This window comes from Mustela nigripes, chromosome 1 (genome assembly GCF_022355385.1).
Source record: "Mustela nigripes isolate SB6536 chromosome 1, MUSNIG.SB6536, whole genome shotgun sequence".
Classification (NCBI taxonomy): Eukaryota; Metazoa; Chordata; class Mammalia; order Carnivora; family Mustelidae; genus Mustela; species Mustela nigripes.
In genome coordinates this window covers 54105810-54121127 of record NC_081557.1, presented here as the reverse complement: position 1 = coordinate 54121127, position 15318 = coordinate 54105810, and the positions used below count along the sequence as shown (strand labels likewise).

At 48.1% G+C, this 15318-nt stretch overlaps 1 protein-coding gene across 1 annotated transcript in view; it reads left to right on the top strand.

The window, feature by feature from the left end:
• Positions 1–15318, top strand: part of TENM4 (teneurin transmembrane protein 4) — a 376128-nt gene that overhangs the window by 212882 nt on the left and 147928 nt on the right. The window contains exon 9 of the mRNA XM_059411810.1: positions 14779–14880. Coding sequence (XP_059267793.1) covers positions 14779–14880 — 102 coding nt within the window. The remainder of the gene's footprint in view (positions 1–14778; positions 14881–15318) is intronic.

Sequence of the window (15318 nt, the reverse complement as noted above, 5' to 3'; positions counted from 1 at the left end):
TCAGCTGTGTGGCCTCGGGCAACCCTAGCCAAGAAAGCAAATGAGGCCCTGGGAGGGATAATTGGCCCAGATGTTGTTAGGAGGGAGAAAGGAGGGAACGAATGCAGAGCATGCTCCCTACTGAGCACCCGATAGATATTAACATTATTGTTAGTCCAAATTCTGCTTTCGTGTTGGTTGCTTTCACAGATTACACGGTTGTCCAAATTTGGGTTTTACCTTTTGGCGCCCAACTCTGTTTACCCTGCTAAAAAAGCAGATCAATTAAAAACATATATATTGGTTGTACTTTTTTTTTTTTTTTTTTTTTTAGCAGAGCACTGTGCTGCTCCCTGGGAGAGACAGAGGCAGTCCTGTACGGGGTCCTTGCCCTCGAAGAGCTTCTCACAGCCCAAGAATTGGCACTGATAGCATGAGGGCGGGGGTTACCGTGTCATGTGCTATGAACCGTCAAGGGGATTTTGAGAAGGCCAGCAAAGAGGGGAGGGTTACTGTAGCCCAGGGTGAGCCAAGAAGGCAGGGAGGATTTGGTTCAGAAGAAAGGAAGGGAGGGGCCAGGAAACAAAAGTCCGGGATGAGAAGCTACTGGAAGTGTAGGACCATGTTGACCTGACAGAGAACGAGAAGAGCCCATTCAGATCTTCTCAGATCAGCTTCTCTCCGGCTGTGAGACCCTGAAGAAGGTTATGAGCTGCAGAAGGGTTGAATGAGATCATGCAGCGCACCTGCATTCCACCTGCCGCAGACTCTCCCATGATCTTCTTTAGTTTGTACTTGGAGTCTGAATCTCAAAGCAGAAGCCTGTTGACTGGCTGAGGGTCTGAAAGCAGACGTTTTCTTGAGGGGAGTTCATGGGGGGAGTCGGAGTACTCACCTAAACCTGTGGTTCTAGCCAGCCTGGTTGCTACCAGTCTCAAAACCTTGTTTAGAAAGGAGGGCTGTTTGCAGTGATGGCACTTGGGGTCTCCAGTTCAAACTGGGGAAGTCTCTCTTGCCCCTCATTATGACAGCCGCCCGCAGACCGCCCTTCCCAGCCTCGGTTCCACTGCTCATTGTAGGTTCCCACCTGCTACTTCCCCTGATTCTGAGAACACCTGCCTTTGACCGTGTTCCTCTTTCTAAATACCCCAACAGCCCTTTTCTGCCTGCTCCTGCCTGCCGGGCCCCCAGTGCTGAGCAGCAGTGCGTTCCTGGGGGACCCGAAGGGGTTGTTTCCCCTCGGGGCTTTCCATACGGATTCACTACAGGCTCTTAGGGTCTCATGACCCACCTTTTTGTCTCCCATATCAGACTGCTGCACCTTCGTCATATCTCAGCTGTTCACCAACTGCTTGCTCTTGGCCTGGCCATGAACTGAGAGCGGGGGCCGGGAGGTGGGGATACAGGGGGGCTTAGGCCCTTTGGCCCTCTGAGTGTTAATTGGCCTGGGGGCGGCAGGCCTAGAGATAACTAGTTTCCAGTAATAAGCTGTGCAGAAGACCTAGCAGTTCTTGCCTCTGTAATCGTGAGCAAGCCTGTTCCCTTCTCTGAGCCCCCGTTTCCTCCTCTATAAACCAGGGATAGTGATACCTGACGCGGACTGCTGGTGAGTGCTCAGTGAGATGATGTAGATTTGTCAGCTTGTCCCAGGGCCTAGCACACGCAGGGCCAGTAAAGGACGGGGCTGAGGGCCATCCCTGTTGTTGTTATTACCTTATTGAATGTCTGAATTTACTCCTTTGTTGTTAAAAACTGGTACCTGTGCTTCAAATCTAAGAAGCTTAGAAAGGAAGAGTGAGAGGTCAAGTATTCTAGAACATGCTTGACGTTCAGAGGATGCTTGTAAGTGCTCTCTGGCCCAGAGTCTTTCTCTTAATTTATCGTCCTAGCAGTTGAGTGTGAAGGTTGGGATTTCCCTGCGGTCTGGGGGGGATGCGGGGTTCCACTCAGCCGTCATGAATTAAAGCCACTCTCCACAAACCTTCCAAACCCTCAGATGCCCAGAGCAGCAGCCACCTGAGACCCAAGTGAGTTGCAGAGAAGGTGGGCCTGCAGCCTCCAGAATGCGGCCGGCTGCCAGGAGTGACCAGTGAAGGGAGGCAGGCTGGGTTGCTACCGGGGCTGGCGCAGGCAGAGATGCTCTCTCTACAGTTGCGGCGCTTGGGACCTGTGGGTCTTTTACTCTAGCCCCCAGAGGAGGCAGAAGGCCTAGCAGAGGGAGTCTGTTCCCTGGGAAGGTTGGTCATGCTTTTCCTGCTTTCTGCTACGTCCTTCAGAAGCCTCAAGACCCAGCAAGCCCAGCATCAACCCCCCTCACCATGTAACCCTGAGTGGGGGCCGCTCCAGCGGCTTGCTGGAGACACCTATGTATGTGCACATGTGCCTGCTCTGCCTTCCACTACTGGGCCCACATTGGGCTCTACCAAGGGATCAGGACCCATCAGCAGAACAGTGCCCCCCTCCCTTGTTGTGGGTACAGCCAGGGTTCTCAGGGTGAGCTGTAGCAGAGGGCAGAGGCCCAGGCTTGGCCAGTATGAAGAGGCTCGCAGGAAATGTCCCCATGCTGCTGGAGCATGAGTTGCTGCTTTCCTAAGCCGAGAGCCTGGCTTCCTCACGTCCTGTCGTCCAGTGCACATACCCGTATGCATGGTGTACCAGGAGCCCTTGATGCAGGAGAAATGAGCCAGGGCACAGCCAGGAAACAGTGGCGTGCTGAGCAGCGTCCACGGCCCCCTAGCCACAGTCACTCACTGGCTAATACTAGGACACCACCATGTGTCGGGTACTGGATAATCACCCCCATTTTACAGTCAAGGAGACTGAGTCATAGAGAGGTGAAGGGACTTGCTTGCTTAAGGTCACACAGGAGGGGCAGTGTAGGAGGAGAATGCCAAGGGTCTTGCTCTGAAGTGTGTGTGCTCTTTTTCCTATATCACACAGCCTCTGACGTGGCCTGTCTCAAATGGGTTTGCTTGACTTGGTTTGCTTTGACTTGGTTCCGTTCAGCCTACCACCGATGAGAAAATTCCTGCAAGCTCCACAAAGTCATTCACGTGCATTATCCCACTTAACCCCCATCTGCACTATGAGATGGGTCAGTGAGGAACCAGAAATCAGAGACCGTAAGTGATTTGCCCTGGGTTGCACAGCTAGTGAGAGTCATAGTTGGAAGTCAGACCCCATTCTGTTTGATGGCATGGCCCACGGTCAATCCCAGGTCGGGGAGTTCCAGCCAAGGAAGTCAGATTATGCAGGAATTATGCTGGGGTCCAGAGAGGTTAGGTACGAAGCATGGAGAGGCAGAGCCCAGCTGACCATGCCTGGGTTGGTGCTAACACTCCAGCCTGGGGAAACAGAGGAAGGAACCAGGGTCCTAGGAAGAAAGCTGGCCAGCCACAGCGGCTGTGCTCTAGTGCTCTGGGGACCCTGTGGGCTCTTATCATTCGAGCATGTGGACAGCTGAGAATACAGTGTGCCTGCAAACCTCTAGCTGGGCAGAGAACAGATGGTCCTGGCACATGGACAGGCCAACACGTCAGGATCAGTGAACTAGGGACACTTCCCCTCTAGGTCTGGCCTAGGCAGGGGCTGACATTTGCTTATAACCTAGTATATATTGGTGGCTTAGATTCCTACTGCTGCCAGAGAGTCAGAGGTGGCTGGAACTTTCCATAAAGTTTTCACAACAGCAACTATTTCTCAATTCCTTACAAGATATGTAGTTTTTTTGTTTTGTTTTGCCTTTGCCATTTGAGCAGCTCCTGCCTAGAGGCTGAGGGAGCGATCTGTCTAGATGGCTAGAGCAGGTATAAAATATTTAACCTGAGCATATAATTGCATTACCATGATCTCTAATAGGATTTGCTGTCCAGCGAAAGTCCAACTTGGCCTCTGGCCCAAAGACAGAGACCCAGATTATTATGTTGAGTGTTACCCACTAGATAAATAAGAAAGAAATACTGCTCAAATCATTGTTTGACTGACCGACACACATTATAGTTACTGTAAAGAGAAATCCACTGGAGTCGGAGAATTTATACATCTTGTTAATCATTTTATCGTGTTACATCCTGAAAGAAGTAATGCAGGTCTATAATTCATGGAAGCCATCCTGACAGCTCTCGCTAGAAGAGCCGGGGGTCTGCAAAGTCATATTACCACAGGTTCCCCAAGCACATGGTTAGTGCTATTTGGAGACAAGAGAGCCTGATACAGTGTCTAGCTGAATGCAGCAGGCCCAGAGGAAGAGAAATGAAAATGAAGCTGCAGGTCCGGAAAAGAAATGTATAGAAATGAAATTTGGAGAAAAAGAAAATAAAAGCAAAAAGAAATCAGCAAGGAAGCCAGAAGCCCAGTTTCCCACAGAAGGAACCCAGCCTTCAGATCTGAGGCTTCACACAACAAAGGACACTCATTCAACCGCAGGTCGCCCTTTGTCATTTGATATTTAACAAGTATTGAGGGCGTCCTGCAGACAAAGCGGTGGGCCAGTCACTTGGGAGACATGGACAAGATGAGAAATTGGAAATGGATTCCTTCCTCTCAAAGAATTTGTAGTTCACTAGGGGAAAAGAGCTGTACTCATAAATAACTAGACTGCAGGGTGGAAAGCAGAAGGTGATAAGTGAAGGAGAGAGGGAGATTGCCATCAGGATTCAGATGAGGGAGAGTGAGACCTGTCTTGCTAGAAAGAATCCCGGGAGGCTTGATGGTTGGTAGGCACTGGACGTGTGTACCGGGGCGGGGGGCATGCTTCACAGGTGCCGTCTTCAGCATTGGCTGGAAAGGGAGTGTGGGTTCTGAAAGAGGTGGGGAGCAATTTGGCGGCAGCACAAAGAGGCCATGAGAAGGACCCTCGTGGCAAAGAAGCTATTGTGGAAAGAGAAGTTGGAGCCTTAAACTCCTGGTTCAGAAATTTGGGCTTTCATTATACGCAGGCAGACTCTCTTTCAGAAATGATGTCTTTCTTTTGGTATGCTGGAAAAAAATGTAACTAGGTATAGCAAACTATTATTTCAAATTTCTGTTCTAAATAAAGTCAAGATAATAAATGAGCCCAAAATGCTAAGTGACTAATCAGACAGATAGTACATGCCTATGGCAATGGCGTACAGGTCGTACCCAAATAAATGACATTTAGAACCACTGCTCCAGGCCAGGGTCATATATTCAGATGTCTTAGGGACTGAGCAGGTGACCGCAGCATCTGGGCCTCTCCTAAATGAGAAGAGATTGTTGCCATGCTGGATCTTCCCATTTTTTTAGGAAAAGCCACCATTAAGATTTTTTAGTGAGCTCTCCTTTTTTTTTTTTTTTTTTTTAAAGGAATTCCGGCAACTAACTCAAATTTTTTAAGCACTGTACAGCCTGCAGTAGGGGCATCTACTCTGGATGCCAAGGAACATTGGCCTTATCTGTGGCCTGAAGCCACTCAGTTCCAGAATGACAGCCCAGGACTACAGGCATAGGGCAGACAGAAAGGGACAAGGCTAAAGGTGGAAGTGCCCTCAGAACACCAACACAGCAGGCCAGGCCAGAGGGAACCCGGCCCTGACATTTCCATCTTCCAGGTGAAGTCCTGGCGCCATGGGTGGTCTTAACCTGCGGGTCTCCAGGTTATCTTTACAGAGTTCTGGGCCTTTTCCGACCAGACTGTGCCGACCTGACGTCCTGCATAGCTTATGAGCGGTATCGAGCTTGGTGACAAACCTGGATAAATGACTGGAGAATAATTAGCAGTGCCCCTTGCCCCCCCCCCCCCAGCATGTTTCTGTTCCTCCATTGTCTGTCATCACAGAATAATTGAGCACAAAGTGATGTTCATTAGATGGGAGTCTCTAACCAGCAGCTGAGTAGAGCGTTTAAAAACCTGGTTTCTTAAATAATTTGTTCTAAAGACAGACTTGACATGAAGTCGGCATGATGATCAGCAGGTCACTGCGTGGGAACAGCAAGGATGATTATTCTGAATCTGGCTCCAGCCCGACCCCCATCTTGCCCAGAACTGCTTTGCATTGCAAAAGGCTGCCTATTCTTTAAGAGCTATTCAAACACTAGCTCCTGGAGGACCAGGCCCTCCTCTTTGGAAGTAGTCCACAAGTTACAGCATTCTTGCATAGTTTAGATCTCCCTGTCCCCTCTGGCTTGTGCCTCAAGTCTCAGCCTCTCTTCCAGACCACCGGTTCTCACCGTGGGACTCAGGGACCCAAGGGCATCAGCAACCCCTGGGACCCTGCTCCAGGCCCATGACGTGACAAACCCTAGAGGTGCAACCCAGCAGTCCCTGTTCTAACAAGCCCTTCAGGTGACTGACAGAGGCTAAAGGTTTATCACTGAAGCCCTACTAGGGGCAGGAGTAAAGCAACATTTCCTGAGCACCTTCTGTGTACCAGGGGCCTGTCTATACACACACACACGTGCACGTATATACGTATACACAGACTCCTACGTATATAGTGGTTTTATTTCCCTTTTGTGACAATTGTGTAAGGCAAGCGGTTTTCTCATTTCCTAGATGAGTTGACTGAGACTTCAGATGCCACCTTCCTGGGGTGCTTTTTAGTTCAAATGCTAGAGAGTGGGTCTCTGATTGACCCCAGTCCTCTGTGCACCAGGCCCTACCATAGAGTGCCAAGTCCGCCTGTGTCCTGAGTCTGTCTGGGTCAGGTGCTCCCCCGCCAGGCCCATCAGCTGTAGCCAGGGAGGAGGAGGCAGTGTCTGGGCACTTGCCACACCCCCCCTCCATGCTGGGTGCTTAGAAAGAGCTGTCGGTGGAGCATGGAAGGATGGATAGATCTGTAAGGAAAGGAAAAGTGTCTCCAAACACATGAACATGTACTTCTTTGAAGGCTCTTCTCTTCTTATTCAGCACAGAATTCATCAGCCTCATTGCCATGGCTTGTCTCTGGGCCCCTCTGGACTATGCTCATGGGACATGGTAGGGGACTACACGTGCAGATTTCTCCAAACGAGGTGGCAGAACCAGAGCCCACAGGTGGGGCTCTGATGCCTGTGAGAGCTGCTGCCAACAGCCCCCGGAATAGAGGAAGGGGTCTTAGCTAGAGGCAGCCTGGGAGTGCATGCTCTCTGGCCCCATCCTGAAGACTCGGCCTTGTGGTCCCTATCACAGAATAATGATGGCATGATGCTAGCTGTCCAAAGGCACAGAAGGGAAGAATGAGAAGTTAAAGTCAGCCCTGAAATGCGTGAACTTCCTTTTTCCCCCTCTCAAACCCTGAATATGAGGATCCCCTCCACTTTTCATTTGCTTGTATGTTATTCTAATGATGGACAATTTGGGTTGCTCCATTAGATTATAAGATGCTAGATCTGAGAGAACATCTATGCCATCCACTTCACAGGGACACTTCCTGGGCCTCAGAGTGCATGCTAAGTAAACATTCACTCAATGGATTTAATTTCATAGATGAAAAGAAAAACTCTAAAAGAGGAAGGGGCCTAGCCAGCATCACCTAAGGAGCTGGTGGCAGGAGTGGGATGAAAACCCAAGCTTCTCACTATGGTCCAGGCATGTTCCCTCATATGTGACTCACTGAATCAAAGATTTCAGGTTTAAGCTTACCTCAAATGCCTCTGCAGTTTCTCTGCCAGTCATCAACTTGAATGCAGCCCGTGACTGAAATTGTCTGATCTTATAGGTCACCTGGTCCATTCATTTTGTCATTCAGCCAACTGACTTCCATGTAAGACCTCCTGTGAGCTGAGGATGGCACTGGCTACTAAAGATGCAGAAACAAATGACGCATTTCCTGCCCTCAAGAACTTTATAATGTGTGGGCAGATCCATTTACACCAACAGAATGTGATCCAGTGAAGTAAATGGTATCCTGCTCTCTTACAAAATTCTTTCTTCTTTCAAAATAAGTCCATTTCCCGGGGACTGTAGTCAGTACTCATTGGACCTAATCAACATAATTCAGGACCATAAAACAAAAGTCCAGTCCTTATCTTACGTAAAAGCCCTTCAGATACTTTTAAAAAGAGGTCAGTACCCCCTGAGTAAGCTAAATTCCCAATTCTTTCAGGAATTCTTTCTTTCTTTCTTTCTTTCTTTCTTTCTTTCTTTCTTTTTTTCTTTCTTTCTTTCTTTTGTGAGAGAGAGTGAGAGCCGTAGGGTGGGGGTGGGGGAGCAGTTCAGGGAAGGGGCTGAGGAACAGGAAGAGAATCTTTAGCAGGCTCCACGCCCAGCACCCTGTACAGAGCCTGACACAGGGCCAGATTTCATGACCCTGAGATCATGACCTAAGCCAAAACTGAGTCACACACTTAACTGACTGAGCCACCCAGGAATTCTTTGTTTGAAATGTGTTCGAATTCTCTTCTCCTTCTCTTCTCTTCATTGCTCTTCAGTGAACACGCTCAAGTTCGTCTTATCTGCCTCTTACATGTGGCTCCCAGATGTGAACTACTAAGCCAAATATGGTCTGAGAGAACAATGCAGAGTCATGCTTCCTCTCACCCCCTTTATTCTAGGCATTGCATGTCTGAAACCGTAGGGCAAGGAAACAAGAGCTTTGTTGGCCACCAGGCGTTCTCGGGAGTCTGTTGTGCCGTGTCTCACGCCCGCTTTCCTCTGTTTCCTCCCCTGGTATTCCTGCTCAGTTTCTCAACACAGTGAATATTTACTGAGTACTTGCTCTGTGTGTAGCACACGCCAGACTCTGGAGAACCAGACTTGATGCTTGTCTTCAAGTAGCTCGTAGTCTTATTGGTGAAATTCTGGGTGCCCCCAAAGAAAGAATTAACAAATAACCAAAACTTGATATAATGAAGGGAATCATCATTTTTCCTAGACCCTCCTCCTTAGAGCTGCTCTTCATAGTGGTTGGTAAACTTTTGGGTATGATTGAAAACATATCTCCCCGTTCAAATACCAGGGCAGAACTGGCTTTACGCCCAGGCTGTCAGGGGCTTTGTCAAATTTTTGTCATTGTGTTGACCTAGACTGTTGCAAACTGGAGGCCTTTGAATCCCATCATCTGCATGAAGAGCTGGGCACCTACAGGGACTGACACCTCACAGGCCACGGAACAGCTTTCCAGCACCTGGCACCTTCCCAGTGCCAATCTACAGTGCACAGGGAGAAAAGTTCTCTCAGATGTTGGCGTGAATCTGCCTGTGTTTGGGCTTCTGGGAGACAACAGGTTTAATTTGTTTTGATAGTGCTTTTCCCCAGGAGGGGATGTACCCAAACACCCTGGCTTCTTCGCATTCAGCACGCTGCTTGTTTGCTTTCCTGGTTTACCATGGGGAGTCGCATTGTGCTTTGTATGTACATGTGTGTGCGTTCACCGCCAAAAGCCCGCATTGCCTTGTTGGCATTCATTAGACCAAGTTAGTAAGTTGCTTTGGTTCACAAATGAAAGACATGCATGACCCTTCTTTAAAACCAAAATACCAACTCTGCCAAGGCCTGAGCAAACCTCTTCCCATGCACACTGCTACACTATTAACTGTCTTAGGTGGGTGCTATTATTAACCCCATTTCACAGATGAGGAAACCAGTATGTAGAGATAACTTGTCCAAAAGGCACGCAGCTAATGGGAGGCAGCCTGGCTCCAGGGCTCATGTTCTGGTTCGGGCCAAATACCACAAACTTTGGCTTCTTTGGCGTCAGATAGAACTTGGTTCACCTACCAGATTTGCTCTTATCTCTGTGTGACCTGGAGAAAGTGACTTCAGCTCACGATCTCCACCTGAGAGCTATAAATGTGTAAAATGATGGCAAAGGCAGCTAGTTCTCATAATTATTATGAAGAATAAGTTAAAATATATGGTACACCTTTCCTTCATTTGTGGAAATGAGAGCATCTCTGTTAGAGTCTTCTCTCCACCTTGAGTTGCTATAGAATTAAATCCCAGTGATGTCATCTAGTTTATCTTCCTCCCTTTCCCTTGTTGCCAGTAATAAGCCAAATCCCCTTTAAGGATCAAAGATATAACAGAAGTAATATAAAATATACATTTCACTAGCTGTCATCAAGATCATACACGCAGTCATGTGATTGGCTGTCCCAAGGTCCAATTTCCTTCCTGTTGCCTGAAGCATTAGTCTATCCTAGAGACAAGCCAAAAGGCAGCACCAGAGAGTGGATCTCTGCTGCGTAATAGGTTGACCTTGGCTCTTTGGCCAACTGCTCTTAAAGAGTTGTCAGCATCCACACTGAGACTTAAGGAGCCACAAGAGAAGCAGTGGAAGGAGTTGCTCTGTTGGCTGGGACACATCAACAGGGGAACAAGAGATAAAGGAGGTCCTGGGAGGGAGGGATAGGTACCAGATGAGAGGAGAAGAGAGATGGAGGATGGTTAGTGAGCTCTGGCATCGCTCACAGCTGATTCCTTCTGTCTTTGTGCTGGAATCTGTCAGCCGGCTCCCATGACCATGGTGAGCTGGTGGAGGAGGACAAAAGCCTCCTTTCCTCTCCTGGTGTGACTGGCCCTGTGAAGTAGGACTCCAGTGGGCAGTGAGTCTACCTCATAGTCCTCCTCCAGGCAGGATTTCTTCTGCAGCCTCTCATTGTTTCCTCATTGGGATTTCAAACATGGAAAGCAAAGGGTAGAAAATGAAGGCAGGCTTTCCTGGACATCAACCCCAGATCGGAAGAATGGATTTATCAACTGTGATCCTCTTTCACCTTGACCTTGGCTTGACCATCTTTTACCATCTCATTTCACAGCAGTGCTAGGGATTTGTGTCTGGGAAAGGGTAGCGAGCAGACCAAATGAGGCACTATAATGGATTCACTGAGGTGTCTGTGGTTTCCACCTCTCCTCTAGGAAGGAGCATTGTCTTTCCTTCCTTCTGCAGACAACCCTTTGTATGTTGAACAGTATTTTGTACCACATCCAGAGAACACGCCCCCTCACAACACATACCCAGAGAATGAGCTAAGGAAACATTTAAACTCTGCCATTCCAATATTGATGGAAGTAAAAACAAGTTCCTGAAAATTAAATCTGCTAGCAGGACCCCCTGTTGCAAGGGAAAAACAAAGGCTAGGAGAAAAGCCTTCGCCCACCGATCCTCCAGCACACCACACACCCAATTATGAAATTTAGTAATTCATGGGCGGCTGAAATTGTAATGTAAGTCTGAGTCGGCTGAAGGTACACCTTCTGCTGAATGAAGGCAGCTGCAGTCTGAATGTGAGCAGGGGAACGAATTCACCGAACACTAATTGGAAACATAACATTGTGCAATAAAGTTCACACTTCTCCCAAGCCCATGAGTGTTTCTTCCCCACTAGCATTTAGTATAGATATCTGGTTAGTGGAGACTCATTATTTGTGTGGTCCCCCAGGGGCCCCAAGTACTTGAAAGCCTTCCAAACGGAAGAAACACTATAGACGTGAACATTTCGTCCAAAAGAAATACTCTCTAAATGTCTCCCTTCCACTTCCTCACTGCTATCCTAAAATTATTCCATGTCTCCTAAAACTTCTGCCGTCTCTGATACCAACAGCCTGGGGCAAGTTTTGAAGCAAACAGGCTTCTCTTCTGTCAGATTTAGCAAACAATGCTATACTGAGTCACAGAAAATGTATTTCCTTCACTGTTTCACTGTGAAGGCTTTTTGGCAGATGATTAACAGGTTTGTCTCTTGCAGACTTCATAAATCAAAATCAAGACAGTGTGTAACACTTATCTGCAATTGATCCTGTTAAAAATGTAACTGGTAACTATGGCAATTTATTGAGAGACATATCTTATACCCCGGGTTTGAGAAGGACTGAACCAGAGAGTTTTAGATCTGGGGGGAATCTCTGAGGTCATCTGGTGGAATTCTCTCAGGGAGATCAACGATGTAGACTCCATGATGCTTTAACAGTGCTGAGGGATTCAAAGTCCTGGGAGTAACTTAGCCTGTTTTAAAAGTCCAGAAGGCTTTTCAGAGGCGGTGACATTCGAGCTGGATTTGAAAGGACTAGGCATTGCCATGCAGGGAAGCAAGGAAGGAGCAAGTATAAAGATGTAAAGACAGGTGCAGGAAGATCAAGTGACACGTCCAAGGTCCCACAGCCATGCAGTAGCAGAAAAGGACCTGACAGCCCAGCCTCCTGCTTCTGCCCTATAGCCCTTCTGCCTTTCTGCAGTGCTGAAGGTGGAATTCACCCTTCCTGGTTGGACCACCAACCAGTGGCTTAAAGGAAGATAATCTTGTCTTAAACTTTACTCCAAATTATTATTATTATTATTATTATTATTATTATTATTTTAAGTAGACTCCACTCCCAGTGCAGAGCCCAGTGCACAGCTTGAACTCATGAACCCGAGACCAAGACCTGAGCTGATATCAAGAGTCGGATGCTTAACTGACTGAGCTACCCAGGGGCCCCTGAAAATTCTTATTTTTAAAAGCATATTCAGAAGGAACTTCTGAAGTCATCTTCTGGAAAGACACTATAACTTAAAGGCAGTGGAAACATGGACTCTCCTGGGCGAAGCCAATGGAGAAGGGATGTGCTCAGGGCCCCTGGCTTGTGAGCTTCGCTCTGCCCGGACCTGGACTGCTTTGCACTGCAAGGAGAGCACGTGCTGGATTGGACCCTCTTGTTCTTAACTCTGTGTTCATATAAAGCGCAGCTCTTGTTAGCAGAGGGATAGCATCGAGTGAGTGGAATTTCCCACCCATTCCCAAAAGGAACCACACGTTTGAACTCTTTAACTCTTTTGAAGTAGTTTCCAAGTAAAGAATGGCAGACGGTTGGGAAAAGACTTCCAGGAAATGCAGCACACTATGAGTTCCTCACTGTCCCTCCATCTTTTCCCTTATCGATGCATACCCAAGCCATCCCTCAAGGCCTCAAGGTTTCCTCTGAGAAACCTTCCCTCTGCTGGTTTTGTCCTGTATCAACTGCCATTGCTTTGTTGCTTTCAAGGATCAGTGCCCTTCCTTGTCTGGACACCTTTTCTACACAGTTGCTCTCTTAATTAATTATAGACTCATAAAAGTTTAAAACAGGAAGCAGTCCTAAGGATCATCTCTGCCATCACCTTTGTTTATGTATGAAGGAGGTGAGGCCCTGAGAAGGGCAGGAAGTTGTTTTATGTATCATGGCCCCCACCATGATACTAGAAGAATGGGCCCCCACATCAGGTCTCTCTACCTCCAGGCCCAACTTCTTCCATGTCCTGGGCCGTGTCCTGAGGTGCCAGCTGTCCTCTCATTCTTCCAGTCAGACTGCAGATTTCCTGTGGGCAAGACTTATGTCTTATATGCTAACATCTCACTTAGCAGAAACCTTAGTCTTAGCTTCACAGCTTGTAGTTGTGAGCAAAGACAACAGGTTGAATCCTTAACTCTGTCCCGCCTGACTAACCCTTCCTCTGCTTTCATTTCTTCCTCTCCTTGAGACCTCAGGTGAGTCACTGCCCTTGGTTGGGTCTCGGTTTCCTTCATTATTAAATGAGAGCACAAGGCTCTAGTTTCTTGGATCCCTTTATGCTCCGAAAGCCCTAGAATTTGTTGCCTTACGGTGGGATCTTTTGTTGTCTTCAGGACCAGCCTCACTGTGCCAAGGGTATGTCACCTTGTTCCTTCCCCAGGCTTCTGCTGCTGAATGAGTCCCCTCAAGGTCCAGAGAGCACAGTATCATTGAAGAAGACCAGGCCCAGAGTCCTGGGTTCAAATACTGCTTCCAGGACTCAGTGTCTTGGTGGTTCTCAGCAGGCCTCTTCGTCTTTCTCTGAGCCTCTTCTTTCTTTTTCTTTTTTTTAGAATAGGAATAACAATGTATGCAGATACAGGGACAGTGAAATGGGATAAACCTAGCAGAAATATGTGACACAAAGAAGTCTCCAGTAGAGAGTGGCTTCCCTCCCTTATTCCACACCCAACATTATTGAGAAACAGGCTCTTCCAAATAAACAGATTTTCTAGATAACAGGTTTGCTACCTGAAGCTACGAAACATCGACTACTGTTTTTTGCTAAAATCTTTCTTAAATGAACACTGTATTTCTTTGTCAGGTGACACAGAATATAGCAAAAAGGAGTAGGAAGAGCCTGAGAAAATGCCATCCCACAAAAGGCAGGCATGACCGCATGCACTGGGGATGCGTGTACAGCAAAGGGAATATGGAAGAAAAGCCTTTTGAGAGAGCTTAGATTTTTTCATCTTGATACATGGGGAGCCATCGAAGGATTTTTAAGCAGGAGAATGACAGGATCAGCTCTGTTTCCGAGAGATGGTGCAGACTGCGGGTGATGATGGACTCAAAGTGCGGGGCCAGGGAGGAAGAAGGAGGCCAGCCCCCAGGCTGTTGCGTTAGCCCTGGTGGGTCACAGTGGGCATCTGACCGACAGGTGAAAAATCTGAGATGGGAAGAGACAGGTCTGCAAATGCCCAGTAACTCTGTGTAAAAAAACAAGTAAACGGAATATCGGCCCGTTATGAGAAAAATGTAAAGCACGGAGAGTGCGAAGATGACCACAAGACACCCCTATAACCTAGCCTCCACAGATCAGTACTGCTAACCGCTTATGCTGTTTTCCCCAGTGTTTTTAGCTGCAGAATTTCTAATGCGTTTGTAGATACAAATTTGATATATGAAAACTTGGTTCAGGCAGACATTTTCCAGAACACATCTCTTAGTGTCAATTGAGATGCCCTAAGAATAAAAATAACGTATTAATTTTTGACTCTGTCGGTTCCTTTCAGTGACGGGGCCAGAAGATCTCCAGTGTGTGGGCCCTGGCTCACCTGAGGTTGGCTCCCTGGGCCTTCTGTTAGATAAACAAGGCCTCTTTTCAACTCTCTTTCTCTCTTCCCCGCCAGAGTCCGTGGACAACTGTCCCAGCAACTGCTATGGCAACGGGGACTGCATCTCTGGGACCTGCCACTGCTTCCTGGGTTTCCTGGGCCCCGACTGTGGCAGAGGTGAGACCTGTGCATCTGCGTGCGATCCCTACTCTCCTGGCCCCGGGGGTGGGCTCACGTCCTACTTCTCAGAGCAAGCGCAGGACCCTGGGCCACCTCCTGCCTCCCATGAGAAGGGCCCCCCAGACCCATTCCTTGGAAGCCCCGAGGGGAGGGGGGAGTCTGATGGCAGAGCTGTGGCTGCATCAGTCCCATTGTGCCCAAGGGTGTGACCGGGGAGGGTCAGGGGCAGCCACAGCAAACCCCATGTCTGTGGAGGGGTCAGGGGAAGTGATAGTGGTGGTCCTTTTAAAAAGTTGATTTCCCTTTTGAGGAGTGCTCAGCCTTTGCCAAGTGGCTTTGGCGGCCTTTTTATGGTGGTGGGGGTGGGGTGTGTGTGTGTAGGATTGTTTCATTTTGTTTCTTTGATTATGGATGTATAATTGACATGTGCCAAAC